At 43.0% G+C, this 23,574-nt stretch overlaps 2 protein-coding genes across 3 annotated transcripts in view; one reads left to right on the forward strand and one right to left on the reverse strand.

Annotated features, from left to right (window-relative positions):
- Positions 1-23,574, reverse strand: part of LOC131679063 (structural maintenance of chromosomes protein 4) — a 31,655-nt gene that overhangs the window by 4,621 nt on the left and 3,460 nt on the right. For both annotated transcript variants that reach the window (XM_058959616.1, XM_058959617.1), the window contains one exon: positions 11,655-12,729. In XM_058959616.1, the coding sequence (XP_058815599.1) occupies positions 11,655-12,729 (1,075 nt within the window). The remainder of the gene's footprint in view (positions 1-11,654; positions 12,730-23,574) is intronic.
- Positions 9,973-11,636, forward strand: LOC131679064 (plasminogen receptor (KT)). The gene is made up of 3 exons (XM_058959618.1): positions 9,973-10,306; positions 10,359-10,599; positions 10,655-11,636. The coding sequence occupies exons 1-3, from the start codon at positions 10,223-10,225 to the stop codon at positions 10,786-10,788; spliced, it is 459 nt and encodes a 152-aa protein (XP_058815601.1). The 5' UTR covers positions 9,973-10,222; the 3' UTR covers positions 10,789-11,636.

A 23,574-nucleotide genomic window follows, 5' to 3' on the forward strand; every position in this document is an offset into this window, starting at 1 on the left:
TCCTCAGTCCGCAAGAGCAGATGGCCTGCCAAATGAGATATTTGGAGGCGAACTTCGACATTTTCTTCTTCTTAAATTTGTCGTCCACATAGAACTCTTGCCGGTGAAAAACTCCAACTCCGGAATTTGCTTAAAATCGGCTTTTATATACGTTTCGTCGTCCATCACACAGCAGCTATATTTCGTCAGCATCTTCTCGTAGAGCTTCCGTGCCCGAGTTTTAGCCGTCGATTGTTGCCGCTCATCGCGGTTTGGGAAGTTCTGTACCTTGTATGTATGTAGTCCAGCTCTCTTCTATGCATTGTGGACGTAGCTCTGCGACATGCTGATCTTTTTAGCCAAATCACGGCTTGAGACGTTGGGATTTGCTTTAATCATCCGCTTCACCTTTCCCTCCGTCTTTTTGTTCTCCGGTCCCGGTTTTCTTCCAGTTCCTTTGCGTGGTCCAACGTCAACCGTTCCTGGAACCGCTTCAACACTCTGGAGACGGTTGAATGGTGAATGTTCAACATTTTTCCCAACTGTCGGTGCGACAGATCAGGAAATTCCAGGTGTTTGGAAAGAATTTGTTCTCTCGATTAGCGTTGGTTCACCTCCATTTTCGTTGAATCGAAAAACAAAACTTCGAGTTTAACAGCATGTAATCAATACACATCAATGAGAAAGTGTGCAAAATTTGGTTGATTTTTACCCAATGGTAAAAAAGTTATGTTCTGTTGAATGTGTCGCAATAATTTCGTGTTCGCCCTTTACTAAAACGATCACTTTATTACCGGAGTGTTAAGTTTGCGTGATCGCTGGCATAGGTGTGCGTAGAAGTATGTTGACATGTGCTCGCATGTATGTGACTTCGCGTGTATAAATACGATTTTATAATCCAGTGGCCATTCACATATTCGTGTGTAATTTTGGATGGCGCCGCGGACCGTCATTCTGATATTTAGTTTTCGGTGTACGGAGCACATTCTGAGAGGGAGTGAATTACCCCATATCACTAGAGTTCCCGATCATGTCGCCATGGAGCGTCTAATGGTCTCTAGTGGATATGGGAGTTATTGCTTCCTAAATTTTTCAAGTTTTTTCTATTAATTGACATGGGCCTAGACTGTTGGTACCGAGTATAGAGACTTCCGGACGTGTCCGATTCATTATCGCGCTAGCGCGGGAGTTTGTAGGTTGACGCTTGCGATCGCGTTTGTAAGTTAATGAGTGCTGAGACGTCCACCTTATCACCGGGGTGTTATCATGTTTGCGAGATAGTGGGCGTAGGTTGCATGGATAATCGCGAAGGGCTCAAACGTTTGTATGCTGACGTGATTTTATAACACATTTGCGTGTGTTCTTGAATGGTCGCGCGAATCGTGAGTCTGATATTAAATTTTCGGTGTACGGTTCAGAGAGTGTGTTCCCTTATATCGCTAAGGTTACGCGTTGTCTAATAGATATTAGCTGATATCAGCTGAAGGCATGGATTTAGGCTTCTAGGATCGAGGATGAGAGATGTAGATTAGATAGATACAAGATACAACTGAAATTATGATCATCACATTTGTCATGTGTACATTAGTACTTTAAACACCACTAATACTTGAATAGCCAACCACCACACATAGCACATCCTTTCTCAATTATCTATTTGTTATTGGTTAATTTTGTGACCCGAGCAAATACTCATGGGTTCAAACACTACATAGGGCCTTGAAAAGACCTTAAACATGGTCCGTGCCAAAATTCACAACCATCAAGACACCATAAAATAGTCACGAAAACCCATAAATACACCAACATATGGTATTTTATATGGGATCTACCGGACCATGGTGATGGTGTTTTCATGGGTTGAACCCATTTCAAACACCCATGTCAGACCCCATGAGCATATGTTTATTATGGGCTTTTCGTTCGCTTGGGGAGCTAGAGGAAAAATATAGAACAAAAAAGCCCCCATCAGCCCTCCCGGCCTCCTCGATACACCACTATCGTTGTAATCAACATGTTGGAGCGGGCTTCTTATATAAATCAAATCCTGAGTATAGGCATAATGATTGGTGAACTTTTAACATGAGAACTAATCAACCTCCAGTAGTAGAATTTGGTACAAAAAGAAACTAAAAAGTGCGAAGGTCCTTATATTTAGATAACTCTATTGAATCTATTGTAGCTTGATGATTTTTACAATACCGTCATTCCCATCAACATGCGAGAGAGAACTAGCTGTTTAGTCTACCGGAGACTATCTACAATATTCGAAGAAGGAAAATTCCTCGATCAAAGGCAGTTTGCATTTAGAAAAGGCAGAGGAACTGGGGTCTGGGTCAATTGGCATAAAGTCATTTGGTATAAGGTCATTTAGCATAACGGACATTTGGCATTACGGACATTTGGCATCATTTTGTGAAGTGGTCACAATGGAGGATATTCGCCATTTCTTCTACTACAGAAAAACACATAATTTAAGACTGTGCGAGAGGTCAGGTAATTCGGCATAATTTTGAGCCGTCATACTGTGCAAGGTCTTTCCGTATAAATATCTTTATGTTAAGGAAAACAGTAATTTAGCATAACGGTCGTTTGGCATAGGTATATGTAGTGATAAAGCTATTAATTACCAGGATGTTTTTTAGTATATCCTTTCCTGTATGTATTATATATTTTGATTGTATGTTGGCAGTAACGTTCATTGTTCGAGGGAAAGTTAGTTATGCAGTTGTTAACAGCTGGCAAGTAGCTCAAATGTGTGAGAATAACGGCAACTACTTAAATATTTAAATGGCTTTTAACGAGTTTGTTTATTAATAGCACTGCAATTGAACTTGAACCAAAATTAATTGGATTATTCTTCTTTACCAATTAAGGGGATCCTCTTATATAATTGTGGCAAAATGTACCTAATGTTTAAACATTTTTTTTGAGCAGTAAAATGATTTAGACATGTGAGCTATTATGCAAAATGATCATCAAGGTTTCATCTATAAAATAAAATTTTTCGAGTGTAAGGTGTCAAAAATGGCGTCCAAAATGGCGGCTTTCTCGGAACAAGATTTTTCGAATCTGCGGGCATTCTCGTTCTTGAGCCATTTAATCAATCAACTTCGGGTTTTGCTCGCCTAAAAGAAGACAACATGTTCGGGCGCTGTAACCTACAAAATCGCAATATTTTGATCATTAACAATTTTTTACAGCCGGCCATAGTGGACAAATCATGCGAAAAAACGATACTTTATTTTAAGTAACCGCCATTTTGCTTCTATATCGAATTTTTTCATGTTTTTTAGGTTGGGGCGCCTCTACGAAACGTAATCTTCAAGATCGTTTTGGATTGCTGCGTGTAGAAGACGAATTGCGACCAGTATCGTGCCCGCAGATGAGATCGATTTTCAAAACACCTTTTGCTGGAGCCGCCATTTTGGACGCCATTTTTGACACTTTACACTCGAAAATTTTTATTTTATGGAATAAACATTTTGCAGAATAGCGCACATATCTAAGTCATTTTACTTCTTCAAAAAAGATTATTAAATATTAGGTACTTTCGGCACAATTATATAAGAGGACCTCCTTAATAAAAATCATTTGCGCCTGTTGTGGCTACGTCACATCGCTTCAAGTCGCGTGCTGTCCGACATCGCTGTCGCTCCGTCGGACTTAAACTAATTTATAGCCCCTATGATTGAGTAATCCGAGCAAACGAGTGGATTACAGGTTTGCTTGCGAGGGGCCACCGCTAGGCTTTACTAAAACTAAGTCATAGCCAAGTATCCATGACTGCAAAAATAAACAAGCACAAAAATTTCAAAAATGGAACTCAAAAGAACTGCTCATATTTAAAGGCAGGCAAATTTATTTTTTTTCAAGAGTTGTCCTACTGGAGCTGTAGAGCTAGGTTCTCGGAAGGGCTCCCCGTCAGAATCACATACTACAATTTGCAGACGAAACAGGCAATGTCGCCACTAAAACACTGCATTAGGCCAATTGTAGCAGGCCGTGATTCTGAATGTGATATTTATTGTACGGTTCAGGTATGTGCGGGCGTAGGGACTCGCGATAGCGTGTATCATCGCGAAGGGCTCGAACATTTGTACGTTAACGTGCTCGATCGCGTGTGCGTTTGTATGTCGCGTGTGCTAACGTGTATGAACTTCGCGTGTATAAATTCTATTTCATAACCGTATGCCTTTCGCATATTCGCGTGTGTTCTAGAATGATCGCGCGCGGACCGTGAATCTGATACTTAATTTTTTGTGTACGGTTCAGATTCCAGAAGAAAGTGGGTTCTTACATATCATTAGAATTCCCATTCACGTCGCCGTAGAACGCGTGGTCTAGTGGATATGAGCCTAATTTTTTTTATTGGTCCAACTGAATGTATGGACCTAAATTGCTAAAATGAAGGCTAAAGATTTCCGGACGTGACCGATTCATGATTGCGCGCGTTTGCGGGTTCGCGTTTGAGACCGAAATAACTTCGTAAGTACTAAAACGTTCACACAATTGCCGGAATGTTATCAAGTTTACGCGATCGCGGGCATAGGTGTGCGTAGATGATCGCGAAGGGCTTAAGCGTTCGTATGTTGACGTGTTTGTCGCGTGTGCTCGCATGTATGTGACTTCGCGTGTATAAATTCCATTTTGAAACCCTGAGGCCATTCATATATTCGCGGACCGTCATTCTGATCTTTAGCTTTCGGTGTACGGATCACATTCTGACAGGGAGAGAGTTACCCCATATCACTAGAGTTTCCGGTCATGTCGCCATTAAACGTTTTGTCTAGTGGATATGGGAGTTATTTTTCAATTTTATTATTTTTTTATTAATTAACAAGGACCTAAATTGTTGGTACCGAGGATAGAGACTTCCGGACGATCCCGATTCATGATGGCGTGAGCACGGGAGTTTGTAGTTGACGCTTGAGATCGTGTTGCTAAGTTTTTGAGTCCTGAGATTTTCACCTTATCACCGGGGTGTAATCATGTTTGCGAGTTCGTGGGCGTAGGTTGCTTGGAAAATCGCGAGGGGCTCTAACGTTTGTGCGCTGACGTGATCTTGTAACGTGTGTTCTTGAATGGTCGCGCGAACCGTGAGTCTGATATTAAATTTTCGGTGCCCGGTTAGAATTCTGGCAGAGAGTGGGATCGTTTATATCGATAGGGTTCTCGGTCATGTCGCCATGAGACGTGTTGTCTAATAGGTATGGCCGTATTTTCTTAATTGGTCCAGCTGAAGGCATGGACCTAGGCTTCTAGGATCAAGAATAGACTTCCGGACGTGATCGATTCGCAATCGCGTGCGCGAGGGCATTTTTGTAGGTTCCCGCTTGAGACCGCGTTTGAGAATGTGTGAGTGTTAGGACGTTCACTATCACCATCTTTGCTGACCCAGCTGAAGGCGAGTGTAGAATGGCAGTATAGGACTCGAAAAGAAGAAATAAAGGACAATATATGAGAGACGTAATAGATTAGATAGGTACAAGATACAGCTGAATTTATGATCATCACATGAAAGACATACATTAGTACTTCAAACTCTACCAATACTTGAATAGCCAACCACCACACATAGCTCATCCTTTCTTTTTTTATGTCGCTAGCCGTGCATTGAAGAATGCCTAAAACTAGGCCCCGTCGAGTCCAGTCCGTCATCTCTCCGTCGAGTCCTGTCGTGTCTGGGGCTTCCAGGTTACATGCATTCACCAGACGAGACTAGCTTATGTCAGCTTAATTGTGCACTGGTTTCGTAGAATCGAGGCGATCATCGAAATGATAGATCCTGCGAGTGAATGCACTTGGCCCAGTCATCTGTCGAGCATTTGTATATTTGCGAGTTTGAATGTTTACGTGTGTATGGGAAGTGTTGTGTGTTCAGATATGTGTGTTACCTGTAAATAATAAGTTAATACAAATAATGTTTAATGTGTTAAAATAAGACATGTGTAATATGCTACTTGCAGTTTTTGGTCGTTCCTACTTATCTGATTCAATTGAGTATGAGAGTACATCTCAATTCTTCTAAAACCTGGCGACGTCTGATGGTAGCGAATAGTCATTGTTGGCAGCAATGTTACCCTTTTTTGATGAATGAACTCGAAGAGGTCATCATAGGAATGTGACGCATGAGACCGAAAATAAATAAACCAAAATGAAATGAATAGAAGAGTTAGTATTATTATTGAGTATTATTTGAACAACACACATGTAACATGCAATAAAACTACTTGGAATCGTCTAAATGCCAGAAAATGATATATATTTACTATTAACGACAATTGCATTCCGTTAAAAGTTTCTCATGCTATGCTGACCGGGAATAGATGATTGATGTGCGTCGGTAAATTAATAATACCTTCATTTATCCAATCCGAATGATTCGAATCGAATGCACGAATTGAACACCGATAAAAAGTGATCCAAAGAAGGATTACCCACTATTCCATCATATAAGCCAGTTCTGCATCCATTCCCTGACCCATATGTCACAAATACTCAGACGAACACATACACAGATAAACATACGACTAGCACGTAACAATTTTACACTAGTACTAAAAACTACAATTATTACAACACAACACAACTAATAGGGTTCAACTGTTATTTTTTTAATGCGCCTGTGCACGTTGACGAGGTCGACCGATAAATCGACACACAATGACTCCCACTGCGAGCCATGCTCAAAAAGACAGCCGTTAAGCAGTTGAACAATGTCTGCAAACACAGCCCACAGAAAAAGTCAATCCATGGCGACCCGCCAATCGGCCACACCAGTGTGCACAGGATCTTAGCTGACTGTTAGTTTGGGCTGGTGCAGAGTATGAAATAACAAAAAACATAAAAAAGACCCATAAGCCCTCGCGGTCTCCTCGATGCACCACTATCGAGGCGTAATGCAATAACCATCTTAAAGCAGGTGTCTGCTCAAACATGCTTGAAGATGTTTGCAATACCGTCAACCTAGGAGAGGGATATTTAAAGGCAGGCAAAATTAGTTATAAAATGTATTCACTCGAAATATAATTAATATCAGGTAATGGATAACAACACATTATTTCTTAGTGCAGCTTTAACCTTATGGGTCAATCACCCGATAAACTACGCATTCGGCTGTTATGAAAAAATGACCTTCAGTAAGATCACTTTGCAAAATTATGCCAAATGTCCGTTATGCCAAATGTCCGTGATCAATTCTCAAAAAAAAATTATGACAAATGACCGAAAAGCCAAATGGCCTTTATGCCAAATAACCGTTATAATGGAAATTCGTGCAAAGCTTCCTCAACGAAAGAAGCTTTCAGGTAGCAGTCGGCGGGTCACTCTTCTCAATACAACAAGAAGAAAACGGAGTACCCCAGGGGTCGGTGATTGCGGCAACTCACATCTACATCCTCGTTTATGCGCACGATATTGTTTTGTTAGCCACGGGTCAGAACGCTCGAAAGGCAAAAATAAAACTGCAAACAGCGATGCGAATGATTACAAAATGGGTCGATAAAGTCGGATTCAGAACGACGGCAGAAAAAAGCCTAATATCCCACGTATGTAAACACAACCCAAGCCATGGCGGCAAAAAATCACGATAGGCAGAACGACGGTTCCATTCAGAAAGACGGCAAAAATAATAGAAGTTACCATCGATCGTAAATTTTCTTTCAAACCACACTTTGCAAGGGTAAAAGCGGAAACTCAATCCAGAACTCGTCTCATTAAAACCATCAGCAGTATGTACAAGAAGGGGACCCGGAGCTCTCTTCTACAGGTCGGTAACAGCTTGGTGACCAGCGAACTGCTATATGGGATCGAAAACACGGCAAGGGGGTTCGACGACATGATAGTAACTCTAGGACCAACCTACAATAAAATGGTCAGGAACTGTTCTGGTTTATCACCAAGTACCGCTGCATTAAGCAGTTGTATTGAAGCAGGGGTCCTACGTTTCAATGCAATCGTAGCCTTATCCACAATTCGAAAAACAGCGGGATTTCTAGAAAAAACGGAAGGTAACTACGACACCACGATTGCTGTCACTAAAAACATTGTAAAAGTCTTTCCCTAAATTGCCCACCTTCCAATCATTCGACTTCCTACTATCTGGGATCGACGATGGAATCGTAGAAGTCCCACAATCGATTAGTCCATAAAAAATACACTGAAAACCGGAGACCCACCCCAAAAATCGCAATATTTAACGAAACCCTGAACACGAAGTACAAGGACAACACAAGGTAATTTACACCGACGGATCCAAATATGAAACGGCCGTAGTCATTATATGTAACAACATGGGGAATTGCTACAAATTACCTAGCACCTACTCCATCTTTTCTGCCGAAGCGTCAGCCATTCACGCGGTACAGACTCAACACTCGTCGAATGCAAACCAATCAGTTCTACTGTATACAGACTCAGCTAGTGTGCTATCCGCCTTGGAAAAAGGATCAAGGATGCAAAATGCCTACCTTTTCCACGGCTGTAATTTTTCTGCCTACATTCTCGTTTCTCTCTCGATGCTGCTGTCATTCGCTAGTGCAAGACGCCCAGCGCTGTACGGCTGCCTGTGTGCAAAGCAGTAACATGACAAAAAACTACTGTCCCCAGTACAGCCACCAGACGCGAGCGGTACAGCTTCTCTTTCCTTATTTTACATTTTTTAATATTTTCAATCTTTTTAATATTTTTATTCAAAAATGACGACAATGAATGTGGCTCATTTACGCCACGGCCGGCATCAACGTTTTCGTGTGCTGGACTCTCCCTTTGACTATGCAGAGAAAAATGTACAAAGCGAGAGAACAAACTTTACTACGCCACACTCTCACCGAGCAGTCGGAGTACAGCAGCAAAACAAAAATGTATTCTACTGCTGTACGGGAAAATGTACTCGGTTTGGCTACTGTTCTGGCAAGAGCTGTAGTGATGCGTCGCTGTAGCGGGCTGTACGGCTTGTGCAAATGTAAATATATCGAAAAAAATGTAGTTTATCGGTACCGTTGGCATCCCTGAAAAGGATCCTCGAAACACTCTTGGATCCAGGCGATAGAGAATGTCAGTGACGATAGAACAACGTTATGTTGGATCCCCGGTTGCTGTGGAATAAACGGCAACCATGAAGCAAACCGCCTCGCAACGCTCGGTAGGAGAAGCACACTGCTAACAAACGAAGTACCGGGAACAGACATCAAGCACAACGTCTATGGATTGCTACGCAATGAAATAGAAAGGAGATGGAGAACTGAACAAGCATTGTTTCTTCGGAAAATCAAAGGCAACCTGACAAGATGGGATTATCGTATTTCGAGGAGAAAGCAGCAAATCTTCTCCTGGCTGCGGCCCGGGCACACCATGCTGACCCACAAAAGCCTATAACAGGGCACAAAAGCCTATAACAGGAAAGCAATCGCACAATTTGCCACATATGCAACGTGCCACGCACTGTTGAACACCTCATCACCAGATATCCTGAATACTGTGAATTTGGTGAACTATATCAAATTCGAATTGTTGAAATGTAGTTTACCATCCAGAAGTGATAAATGAACGTAAAGTTTAAAATCACTCCTTAATGAACACAGTAATCAATCAATCAATTGCTTCAGTACGCCGAAAACAAATCTTTAGCAGCAGTTTAAAATCAATTGGAATTCGAATAAGTGTTAAATTAGTTTAATAATTACTGTTAACAAGCCGATCTACATCAGGATGACGACTGGACGACACGGCTGTCAATATACATTTCCAAACAAACCAGTCCAACATTTCAATATTGCAAAACATACAATCAATTCTTATTCAAAAACTGGAAAATTGGCAACCTTCCATACTGGCCTACCTCAACACATCCCCGAAACAGCCTTAGAACGAATAGGATGCAGCGCAATGCATTTATTTTATTGTACAATGCACAGAACAGCAGAAGGAACAACAAACAGCGACATTACAATCAGAAGCTATTTTATGAAGGTGTAGACAGAGTGCAGACACCGGAAGCGCGCGACTGCGCAGTACACGCAAAACATGTGCTATTGCCAGCTCGAATCATAGATACATCATCAGCAGCTTCGGAACATCGTCGTCATTATTTTCTCCAGCTAGTGTTGCATATCGTCGTAATAATTCGTTTCTAGACAATACAAGATTTAGAACATAACATTTTTAATATATAAAAGTAGAATCAACCGGATTTCGCGATTGTGATTAACTGAAAGCAAGTTAACAGTAGTTTCGAATCACCATGGGAAGCTTTTTGTCACACCCAACAGGGACGGAAGTTTTGAAGAAGAACCAGGAATATATCTCCGAAATGAACAAGATAAAGGTAAATTCATTGTCACAAAAGTCAGATACATTACTTTCGCTTTCGTTGACAGATGGAACGCTGGATCCAGATGCACTACCAGATCAAAGAACGGGAAGCAGCGATGGAAATATCACGAGCCCGGGAACTGTTCTATTGGCTATCGTCCTTCTACTGCGTCTCAACTGTTGGCTTTATCGGTCGGTTCAACACCACCCGGCGACCCGCAGTGCTAGCACCAATTGTGCCGTTAACATTCCTCGTGGCTTACTATGCTGACCTGGCGTATGGAACTAAAGTTCATAGGATAATAGGTTAGCCACCCTTCGGATCTGCTAACTAATAAATAATTAATGAGCCTTGTTTCAGCCGAAGCGGAAATGATAATGCAACACGAGCCCGAATTGCTTGAGTGGCCCAGTGGCTTACCTACGGTTTCGGAAATTGATTCGGCACGTCTGGAGAATGATGATAGGATCCGTATGCATCCTCATCAACTGTAAGTGCTAGAAAAACGGGGAACATACCGCACAGACTCTGAAGTGCTCATGTAGGTCAACCAAAGCTTTATCACAAAGATGCGATTACATATATCATACCGAACTTCGAGAACGGGTAAGCGAAATAGAATGGGACAGAGGAGGATATCATAAATGTAATAGGAACATTTCCTCTTTCAAATTGTTATGTGTTTTAACCCCTACTGACAGCATATATGTACATATCGTGTTGAACGTCTGGTTTGTAGTATTTCGTGTTTCGTTCGATTTTTGGTGTTGGTGAGTGTATCGTGTCGAACAAGTAAACCATTCGAGAACACCTGCTGAATCATAATAGGTTTTTACAGCTTGGCTCATATTTCCAGCTCGCTTCTCTATCATGAAAATAAATGCAAAGAAATATCACAGTAGGTTTCATGCAAAGGCGCCTCCCAGGATGATATGTAATACATCTAGGAAAACTATCAACTAGTATTCATCGTTAAGTGTAACTTCCAACTTCAATATTATATAAAAAGCATTTCAACGCGTTCATCTTATTGAAAAATAATCCATTTATCGGTGTTGTTCCAAACATACAAGAAAACAATAACATTCGTGCATTAACGACTATTAAAAATTGTTAAAACTAGTCCATTGTTGAAAAACCGATAATAAACCTTTTAGCTGTTTACTGTACTAAATTTTCCTCAAGGTGCTGAACTTCTCTTCGTGTCCAAGTATTACACGTTATTTAGCTAAGCCAAAAAAACGAGTCCCTTTATAATTATTACTCGAAGCGACCACTTAACAAAAAAGTTATAAACTTACGATCGAAATAAAATCATTGTACACATTTAACAGTTCCATAACGAAAGAAACAAACATACCTTATTCTTCCAGTGCGGAATGGTGTCCTTCACTTCGCTCAGCTTCTTCTCGATCGCCTGCAGAATCTGCTCGAACTCCAGCCGCTTCATCTTGCCCTCGGATTCCTTCTTCTGTATCGCCACAATCTCCTTCTTGATGCTGGACGATCCGTCGTGGGCTTTTTCGATCTCCACCTGCAGTTCGTCGATTTCCCGCTTCAGCTCGGTGGCTTGCTCGTCCAACTTTTCCCGTTCGTCGTTTCCCTGGCGGATGGCGGTCTGAGCCGCCACCACTTCCTCCTCCATGCTTTGGATTTTATCTTCCGCCTTTTTTACGTTGCGCTCCGACGTTTTGATTTCCACCGTCAGCTTGGAGATGTTTGTCGTCAATTTATCGATTTGTTTAGTCAGATTGTTAATTTTTGTCTGCAGGTCTTTCACTTTGCTGTTGGTGATGTCGGTGATTTGGGCAGTTATCTGATCGACCTTCTTTTGGATGGTGTTGGCCGCATCGCTAGAGGTTTTGTGTTCCGCTTTGCATTCTTTCACCTTTTCCTCTAATGCACGAACTTTCTCCGGATCGGAGTGAGTTTGGGCCACCCGAGCCTGCTGGCGTTCGACTTGTTCCTTCAGTCGAGGCAGCTGTTCGGACAAACTGTTGACATCCATCTTCAGTCGTTTGACTTCGTTCTCCTGGTGCTTCAATTGTGCGGCTAACTTTTGGATCTCATGTTCCAGTTGACCCTGTTGCTCTTGCAGGAAGTTTATCTGCGACTGTATTTCCTGTGCCTTGACTTGCAAGTGTTCCACTTCCTTGTTTGATTTGGGTGTATCCGAAGCGGACGTTTTGGTTTGCACCTTGGTACCCATGCGGCCTCGCTGCATCGAACGACCACCACCGGACATCGTACCGGAGGTTTCGATTACATCTCCGTTTAGTGTTACCACGCGGTAACGTTTCGCACCGTAGGCGATTCTTTGGCCCTGGTCAAGATTATCGCCGACTAGTGTGTCACGCAGGGCGAAATAAAACGCGGGTAAGACACGCTCGTCTTCGACGCGCACCAAGTCGAACAGGCGGGGCACGTTTTCCGGTCTGAAACGAAACAATGGAATTGCGGTTCTTTAATAAAATGCAGAATGGAAGGATGAAATTTTTAAGCCTACTCTTTTCGGAAGACTAGGAAGTGAACTGACTGCTTTTATTAGCTTAACAAGTTCCATGTTAGTAGCGACGCTAAAATTAGGAAAATGAATACCAGGTGAGAATACGATTATTAGGATGATTCCGTTGAATATCATTTAGTTTGAATTAACAGCCCGAAGTGTAGTCAAAACACTCAGGTTATGTCACAGACACTACTAACCCAAATTGTTTCAAGAACATATATTGTGGACTGGCAAATTTATTACTTTTTATGGCATTTCTCGAAAAACTTTCTTTAATTCAAGTAGAAGTAATTTTTCGTATTTTTTAAATTAAATACTAGGCACCAATAGAAATAAAATGTTCATATTGTTGGTTACTTCACACGCCAGGCATTCGGTTCGATTGGACGTGTTCTACTGCTTGCATAATCAAGCCAGCGAACTATTCATATTGTTAAATCGAAGGTAGCTCTTCTGTCGAACCATGAACAGTGGAAATTAAGGTTTCTTTTTTTACTGAGTGCTTCAGACCGAATTTTGGGTGAAGTTAAAGCAAATTCGTGGAACCCGTACCACCGTTGATTGGGGGCTAACCTATTTGGCATAAAGTCATTTGGCATAATGCCCGTTTGTCATAGAAAAAAAATTATAGTAGGCCATTTGGCATACAATATACAGTATGTTGAATGCTATTAAAGTCGTTTGGCATAAGAGCCATTTATTTATTTATTTATTTATTTATTTATTTATGAAATTCAAGGTTGTTGTTGTATGGGAAAAGCCCATTTTAAGGTTCACTTCAGAAGCAGACCTCGAATGCGCGTAAAAACTCATCATCTTTTCGTACGTTTATTCTCCTCATTACAATGATCTCACATTACTAATTAACAAAATTACCTACGTATTATACAGCGATACAATAAGATTACAGAAATATTTTATCTTAATCTTTTTTTTTATCCCTTTATGGGCAGCTAGGGCCGAGGGTGGTGGCTAGCGGGTTTCATACATCCTTGACCTGACGGACAAAGCTATGGTGCCTTGAACACAGGCAACGCAGATCCAAGGCCATCATTGAAATGATAAGTTCTGCGTTTGAGATGTACTTCCCCCGGTTTCCAGACGAATGCCTGTAATTATTACTTGTTGCTTTGTATGTATGAATCTAATGTTCAGTCCTGGGTGGTGTATGCGTGGAAGGTGTGGTTTTTAGCGTGCGAGTCCAGGAGTGCATATCTGTCTGGGTTAGCGTGGGCGTTTACTAATTGTGTAATAGTGTGATCGCCAAAGGCTCGAGCATTTGAATGCTAGCGTGTCTCTAACTTTGCGTGCATAAATTCGATCTTAGATTCGTGTGGCCATTCGCATATTCACGTGTATTCTTGAACGATCGCGCGCGGACCGTGAATATGATAATTAATTTTAGTGTATGGTAGAAGAACGTGTTGTTTGGTGAATATGCATCATTCATTGCATCATTTTTGATTGGTCCAACTGAAGGCATGAGTCGAGAGTAGAGAATTCCGAACGTAGCTGGTCTATGATCGCGCGAGTGGTGGGTTAATGCTTGCGACCGCGGTTGTAAAGTTATAAGTGCTGAAAAGTTCACTTAAGTAAGGGGGTGTTTTAATGTTGGCGAAATTGCGAGCGTAGGTGAGTGTGGATGATTGAAATTGTAATGTAAATTCGCGTTGTTTGTGTTATCGCGAAAGTTAAGGGTGTTTGTGCGCTTTGGATGTGAGTGTATATGGGAGAATATGCTATTGGTTGTGTTAGTGAGTATGAGTATGAACCTAACTTAAGATATAGTAATAAAAGGAAAAATAACATGCCGAATGTTTCTTTCTTTAGGTCGCTAACCGTGCATTGCAGAATGCCTGAAAACTCTGAACTAGGCCTCGTCGAGTCCAGTCTGTCCGTCTCGTCCTGTCGTGTCTGGGGTTTCCAGGTTACATGCATTCACCAGATGAGACTAGCTTATGTCAGTTTACTTGTGCACTGGTTTCGTAGAATCGAGGCGATCATCGAAATGATAGATCCTACGAGTGAATGCACTTGGCCTAGTCACCTGTCAAGCATTTGTGTATTTGTGTATGTTGAGATATGTGTGGAGCCTGTAAATAATATTTTAATGCGAATAATAATTTATACGTCAAAATAAGAAATGTGTTATATACTACTTGCAGTTTGTTGATCGTTCCTACTTATCTGATTCCATCGAGTATGAGAATACATCTCCATTGTTCTAAAACCTGGCGACGTCTGATGGCAGAGAAGAAGCATTGTTGGCAGCAATGTTGCTCTTCTTGGATGTATGAGCTCGAAAAGGTCATCACAAGAATATGACGCATGAGACCGAAAATAAATAAAAATTAAATAAAGAGAAGAGTTAGTATTGTTATTGAGTATTAATAATATTCCGATTTTTTTTCGAGAGTTGTCCTACTGGAGCTGTAGAGTTAATTGATTCAATTAAGGCGTGGACCTAGACTTCTGGAATCGAGGATAGAGACTTCCGGACGTGAACGATTCATGAATGCGCGAGTACGGGGGACTGTAGGTTCACGCTTGAGACTGCGTTTGAGTGATTACAAGTGCTGAGACGTTCATATTATCACCGGGATGTTATAATGTCTGAAAGAGCGCGAGTATAGGTTGCGTGGATGGTCGCGAAGGGCTCAAGCATTTTTATATTTGTTTGTCGCGTGTATGTGACTTTGTGTGTATACATTCGATTTTTATGTAGTTTAGTGGATATGAGCATTATATTTTTGATTGGTCCACCTGAAGGCATTGGACTTATGCTACTAGGGCCGAGAATAGGGGATTCCGGACGAAACCGATTCATGATCGCGCGAACACGGGCATTTGGAGGTTCACTCTCGAGACCGGGATTGTTAATTTATAAGTGCTAAACCATTCACTTAGTCACCGGGGTGTTATACTTTTAAGAGATCGTGGCTGTGGTCGTGCGTGGATGATCGCGAAGGACTCGAGCGGTTGTATGTGGACGTTTTTGTCGCGTGTGCTAGTATGTATGTAACTTCGCGTGGACGCATTATTTTTATAAGCGTGTGGCCATTCGCATGTTTGCGTATTCTTCAATGATCGCGCGTGAACGTCTTGTCTAGTTTTTATTTCTATTGGTCCAACTAAAGGCATGAATTTGGGTTGCTAGGATCAAGGGCGGAGACTTCCGGAAGTGACCGATTCATGATTGCGCGAGCTTAGGTTCTTAGGTTCCAACGTTCACCTAATCAATCGGGGTGTTTGAATATTGGCGAGATCGCGGGCGTTCGTATTTGTGACCAGGTTTGTGTTATCGCGTAGGCCACGTTTGTACGTTTGGAATGAGAGATTGTTAGTGTATATGAGAGAATAAGCAATTTGTGTTAGTGAGTGTTAGCATGGATCTAATTGAAAATATAGCAGCAAAAGAAGGGTGCCTGCAGAGAGAATTGGGCCCTAAACCCACATTGTATATTATTTGACCATGGCAGTGAATAATAAAGGTCGCCAAGTTAAGTACTAAAATTGATCACAATGTAGCTTAACTAAAAAGAAATTAATCGTATCCCAAGTTTCTGTGATATAATCACTGTAATACTGCTTTGGTGGAAAAGCCCCCGGACCACATCAAGGTACAGTATCATGCCGAGGGAGAAATATTTTATCTTAATCTTATAAACTAATTCAATCTTCTAAGTCTATTCATGAAAACATCACTGGAAACATAAAAATCAAAATGGTCATACACACTATTGAAAACATTACACATCGCCCTTATGGTTACGAGATCTAAGGTTTCTCGGTAAATTGATGTTGATTTATTAGAGAATATCTGGGACATTTATTTTGCCAGTCAATATTTTCCCAACAAATTGATTGATTGGTTGTGAATTGCCTTCGATTAAAAATATTACATCGCACGGACTAAAAAACTATAATCTAATTAAAGCTATTTTTAATTAGAAAGACTCTACTAATACTAAGATCAAAACGTGGATAAACGTTGTTGAAGAGTATTCTGTCCGTATAGTGTACGATGTGTTGAGCGCCGGAAAAAATCATTTATCCGGAAAGATTTTCCTGGAACGTTGAAGTCAAGCTTGGCTAAGAGCACAGGGGAATCCATGTTATCTGTAAGCAAGTCGAAGATGAAGAGTCGTTGCAGAAAGATTCTCCTATTTCGCAGCGTAGGGAGATTAATGAGAGCGCAGCGATCTTCGTATAGAGGTAATTGTAATCGATTTTGCCAGGGCAGCCGACGAAGGGCAAACCTGATGAAGTTCTTCTGTGCCCGTTCAAGACGATTAATGTGGACGGTTTGATACGTGGCCCAAACGGTAACTCTAGATTGCAGAATACTGCGTACCAGTGCGATGTATAGAGATTTTGGACAACAAACATCAGTGAAATCACAGGTGTTGCGCTTGATGAGTCCAAGTATAGCGTAGGATTTAGCTATGACAGAAGAAACATGTGCGGTGAACCGTAGTTTACAATCGAGAGTGTCACCTAGATCCTTGACGGATGCGACTCGTTCCACAGGAGCAGAACACATAAAGTATTCGAAAACAATGGGTGATTGTCAGTTTGTACCGAACACGCGTCGCGAATAGGTCGCCTACTGTTAAGCTCCGTAAATTGTCGCTTATACACAGTAGTGTATTGTGCCGGTTCAATCATTCGATCAATAGATATTTGGCGCTGCGAGTGATTTACTTAAAAAAGATTGTAGTGTGGTTACTTAACAACCGAAAAGGTGTGTATATCGCTGCGGAAGCGTAGTTCAACCATTTGTGACGCCGGTGCTCTGCCACCCGGACATCGTGAGACAATCGTTCAAAAATAAACTAATACAGAACAGCGATCAAGAAAACGTGTGTGCAATAGCGAATAGGTGGTGATACAACACAAGGTGGAACGCAAGATTGAATACAAGTCTACCAAGTTCGATACAGGTGACTTGCGCAGGATTGAAAATAAAGCTTGTGAACAAGTAAATAGATAACCGAGGCCAATAGGGCTGCATACGCCTCCTCCCGATAGGGAGGGAGGACCATCCTCTAGCCACGCTATACCTGATTATATGAACTCCGGGGATGTAACACTCTTAATGCGGGCGGTAAATGAAGAGGGGGAGGCGGAACAACGACTACCCGCTAACCCATTCTTGATCCTCCAATCCGTAAGGACGAAACTTCAAACCGATCCCTCGAAGATTATATCTGCAGTCAAAGAATCCAGAGGCATGCGGTATGTATTGAGAACAACGTCGAGAAAAGCATACAACGCGTTACTAGAGATGAAATCCCTCTATAATGGACAACTCATTGAAATTATCCCCCACCCAACCCTAAATTTCGTCCAGGGTGTCGTATACGATGTGGATACCAAGAATATTAGCTCCGACGAATTGGTCAAAGAGCTGAGCGGACAAAATGTGGTGGCCGTCAGGCGCATCACCAAAAAAGTCGAAGGTAAGGCGATAAACACTCCCCTAACCGTGCTTTCATTTTCGGGCTCATACCTCCCCGAAACGATCTTCATGAAACTAGTCCGCACCCCCCTTCGCCAATATTTTCCGACACCTATGATGTGCTATAATTGTGGAAAATACGGTCACAGTAGCCGCTCCTGCCTCAACCCGCACGTATGTCTGACATGTAGCGAAAAACACGAGATCAATAAAGAATACCCGTGCAAAGCACCAAATAAATGCATTAACTGCGGTGAGGAGCACTCAATCCGCCATCGTGAATGTCCAAAATACATCGACGAGCAAAATATTATTAAAATAAAAGTTTCCAATAACCTATCATTCTCGGAGGCGAGAGCAATCGTAACGAAAAGAAAGACAGGTGTTAGCTACGCAGACACTCTAAAAGAACTATTGAACCCCAACCTAGATGACAAGGACAAGACCATAAAACTGCTACGAGATGAGCTGACAAAGCTTAAGCAAAGTAACTTCAATCAGCAAGTGGAAAACGCAAAAGATAACGAGATACGCAGCTTGAAAACCCAACTGGCGGAGACAAGACAACAACTTGAAGAGGTTTTATGAGAACTCGCCGCCCTTCGAGGTGCATTCAAAGACTTCAGTAAACAAAAATTTGATGGAAAATTCGAAGACAGCAAGGAAAAACAGTAACCTACTATCGGTGCTTTCCCAAAAATAGCAAAACTTCAGAACAGATGGACTCCAGAAAAAGGAGAGCTCCAAACAAGAACGCAAAAGGAACATGGAGCGAAATCACAAAAGGGAGGACAAATCGAGGAGTCCAATCAAGAAGAAGGCGGAAGCCAACTCGACAATGGAACAACGAAGGAATACGAGAATCAGACCTAGCTCCATAGAACCCATAGAAAAATTCAACCAGTATCGAAATAAAGAGGGTACAATCCCTATTGAATTCTCCGACTGAAACAGGCAATAACGAACTACAAATTTCACCGCCATCAAATAGAGTTAATTCTGGATCAAGAAGAAAAAATGAAACAAATATCATTCGAAGTAACATCAAACCACTCGCCTGCGCTGACCCCGACCGGGGACGTTCCGGCACACCCCGATGCACCCCCGGCGGCTGTCGGCGTGGGACCATTGGAAAACCTACAGACAAGTACAAATAATACCATTATAATGCAAATCAGTACCCCGTTTCAAAATCTCCCAGCAGACACCCCACAAATTGGTACTACTTTCGGCACTCAACCTACGGCGGACTTCGTGGTCCTTTCCGCTGCCTCAACGGCTGTCGAGGTATCGAGCAGGCGGGCCGCCCGCTTAGAAAAAATCACAAGAACAACAGCATACTCGGTGGAATCGACCTTGACAACTACTCAGGCAAAGCAAACAGACGAAGCATTAAAATTGTCAACCAACGAATGCAATTTTGAAAGCACGCAAGAAAGCATTACGACTGCTTAAAAAAATTCCAAATCACCATCCAAAATGGGATGATAGGTCGGCAGACTTTCGAAAGAAAAGGAATGAGAGAAGAGCAGCTATCCAGAAAGCAAAAGCAGACCGTTGGTCAGAATTCCTTGGCGGCATAGGTCCAGAGTCCTCGACGGCCGAATTATGGAGAAGGGTAAACGCAATTAGTGGCAAACGCCGACAGAACGGACTGTCTCTCGAGATTAGCGGCGTAACGACCGTGGATCCCGAAGAAATTGCGAATGAAATAGGGCGACATTTTCAACTCATGCCATCAGATGAATCTTTCCGTCTAATTTCGCAAACCGCAAAGCTATTCATGAGGCGACACCGACAGTGTTCACACCCGATTCCAGTCAACATTACAATAGGCCGTTCTCTGGACCGGAGTTAGCAGTAGCACTCAGTGCATCCAGTGGAAATTCCGCGGGTCTCGACGAAGTGGGATATCCTCTCCTTCGACACCTTCCGCCAGCCGAGAAAAGGGCGCTTCTAGACAGCTTCAATAGACTGTGGGAAGGTGGACTCTTCCCAGACGACTGACGGACGGCTCTCGTCGTGCCGTTACCCAAAAAATGCCATAGTAAGAGATCAGTAAGGGATTTTAGACCGATAAACCTGTTACCATGTACTGCGAAAACTTTCGAAAGGATGGTTACCCAGAGATTATCAACCTTTCTGGAAGATAACGAACTGCTAGACAAACGACAATTTGCCTTCAGAAAGGGCTTAGGACCGGGTCTTCACCTGGGCTCTCTAGGAGAAGTAATCCACCAAACACTAAACAGCGACCAACACGCCGACATAGAAATATTGGATATTGCAGAAGCGTACAACACTGTTTGGCGAGCAGAAATTCTTAAACAATTACACAAATTGGGGGGTAAGGGGGAATCTTGACCGTTTCGTGAAAGAATTTCTCGGCAACCGTCGCTTTAAAGTAGGTATTGGGGGAAGCCTCTCTGAAGAATTCGTTGAAGACAACGGAGTCCCCCAGGGTTCGGTGCTAGCCGTTTTTAGTTGGAATGAACTCCCTTTTTTTCGTACACCCGAAGGATATATACATATTTGTATATGCTGACGATATCGTCTTAGTAGCTACCGGAAAAACAAAAGCACGCATCAGGATCAAAATACAAGCTGCGGTTAATGCCGTTAGTCGATAAGCTAACTCGGTCGGTTTCAACATCGCTGTAAGCAAGAGCATTATAACCCATTGCTGTGGATCTCACCACATAGCCACCGACAGACCTGTCATTTTGAACGGATCCGTAATTCCGTTTCGGAAAGAACCAAAAATTTTAGGAGTCACTCTGGACAGTAAAATGACGTGCATACCTCACTTTCGGCAGATCAAGAGAGACTGCCAAAGTCGAAAGCGCTTAGTCCGGACGATAAGCTCGCGTCATCCGAAGTGCAATCGTAAAACCGCTCTAAACATATCACAAGCAATCATTAGTAGAAGAATCTTCTACGGTATAGAAATGACTAGTAGAAACTTAGAGGGACTCGTAGAATATTTGGCCCCAGTCTATCACGGAGCGATTAGAATGGTCTCAAACTTACTACCAAGCACCCCAGCCGAAGCTGCATGCGTTGAGGCTGGCATTCTCCCCTTTCGAATGGGAAGCGGCTGCGACGGTGCTCAGAAGAGTTCTTGGATTCCTTGAACGGACATCAGGAAATGAGTGTTTTCTGCAAAATATAGCAAACGATATCTACGAAAAGTACTCTGGGAATCTACTACCATTCATTGGCCGGCGGCATAGAAATTGGCCACGCTCCTGGTCGGACAGAGGTCCCAACATCGACACCAATTTGTCGCGGAAAATCAAGGCAGGAGATTCCCCCAATGTCGTAGGAGCCGCGTTTCGGCAACTTCTGAATGGGAAATATCTTAACCATGTCCAAATTTTCACAGACGGATCGAAATCGGACGAGGAGGTTGGAGTGGGAGTAAGTGGCATTGGAACTGGCCTTGCCCTCCGCCTACCATCCTCCTGCTCCGTATTCTCAGCCGAGGCGGCGGCTATAGCAACGGCAATTGCAAACAAAACGGAAAACATACCCACGGTGATATTCTCTGACTCACTAGCCGTACTCACGGCACTCGAATCCGGGCAATCGAAACACTTCTACATACAGGCGATCGAGATGACCTCCGATATTCTCACCACACTCTGCTGGATACCCGAACACAGCGGCATTCGGGGAAATACCGACGCAGACAGACTAGCAGCCAGGTAGAGCTAGAAAACTGCTATCGAAGGAAGTTCCAACCACAGATATATACATCGAATTTACAAAAAAGGCGAAAGACAACTTCACACTGCGCTAGAAAGCATCGTATGGGCATCTACAAAAGATCAAGGGATCGCTGGAGACATGGGAGGACCGGAGGAGCAGAACTGAGCAGAAATATTATCCCGGCTCCGAGTGGGTCACACAAAGATCAGCCACACCCACACCATATATCGGGTTGATCCTCCCTCATGCGAAATCTGCAAAACTAGGCGCACTGTGGAGCACCTGCTCGCAACTGCAAAGAGCTGGAAGATCTCCGAAAAACATACCACATGTCTTCGTCCATTCTAGAAACACTTTCTTTCTTTTCTTTTCAACAGTCAACCAACAAAAACCAACAACTTTTCCAAAACCACATTCCTCCTAGGGACTACCTTACGGTATTACTTCGAAGATGGGTTTTTTTGTGCGTAGCACACACTTTAATTCAGTAGTTAGGTAGTAGTTAGTAGTGGGTTTCTTCAGTAGAGTTACAGCACCACTCCTCGACACACCATCAGTTCTCCACCATCCACATAGACTAGGAATTTCTGCATGACAGTCAGAAAGCTGGCTGTGAGTCGAGACTTAGTGCTCTTCCCTTACGGACAATCTGGGTGGCATGCTTCAGATTGTCTAATTCACTGAGCCCTTCGGCTCCCTTGTGCCATTCAGCACGGCAACTCCCTTCTCTCCCATTCAGTCCCCGACGATGGACCGGTTCGCTGGTGCCTCGACGACCCGCGACTGGTGGTGTCTCGTCACGGTCTACTCAGTCTAGTCCCCGGCGGTGAATCTAGCTTACACCGGCGAAGAGTTTCCCAACGAAGGAAGTTCTCCCGATACCGATTCTTCTTTGGTTTTAGCACAACTTCTTGAGCCCTTTGGCTCCCTGTCCGGTGCCATTTAGCACCGCAACTCCTTTAGGCCCTTTGGTTCCCCTCTCGTTCCATTTCGCTGAAATTCCCCGATGTGCCATTCAGCTCCCGACTTTACAAAAATCTTAATTGCGAACTACTTGTTCTAATCCCCGATGATGGATCTAGCCTGCTAAGACGAAGAATTTCCCGGCGAGAAAGGTTCTCCCGAAGCCGAGCGGTAGATTTTCTGTGACCCATTTAGCTCCCCACTTCGTCTCGATCTACTCGATCTAGTCCCCGATGATGGATCTAGCCCACTCAACGGACCAGCCAATAGTTGCTAAGGTCGAACCAGCGATTTCGGATGGAGCGTAGCGTCCGGTTAACTGGCGCACCAACGACGCACTGCTAGCTATTCTATTCGGTCTACTTGGTCTAATCCCTGAAGGTGGATCTAGTCTACTCACGAGCTACCCTGTAGGGTGTCGAGGTCGGTCCGGCGATTTCGGTGAAGCCTGAAGGCCGGTTCACTGGCGCCCCGACGACCCAAACTCGGTGCTACATCGCGTACTACTCAACTGGTCCCCGGCGGGCCTAGTCTACACCGGCGTCGTGTACTACTCAACGAGTTCCCAGCGGCGGAATTTCTCTCGAATACCGTTTTATGGCTTCACGACGGTGTTCTAGCCATAGGCGCTACTTT

Source organism: Topomyia yanbarensis, chromosome 2 (genome assembly GCF_030247195.1).
Source record: "Topomyia yanbarensis strain Yona2022 chromosome 2, ASM3024719v1, whole genome shotgun sequence".
Classification (NCBI taxonomy): domain Eukaryota; kingdom Metazoa; phylum Arthropoda; class Insecta; order Diptera; family Culicidae; genus Topomyia; species Topomyia yanbarensis.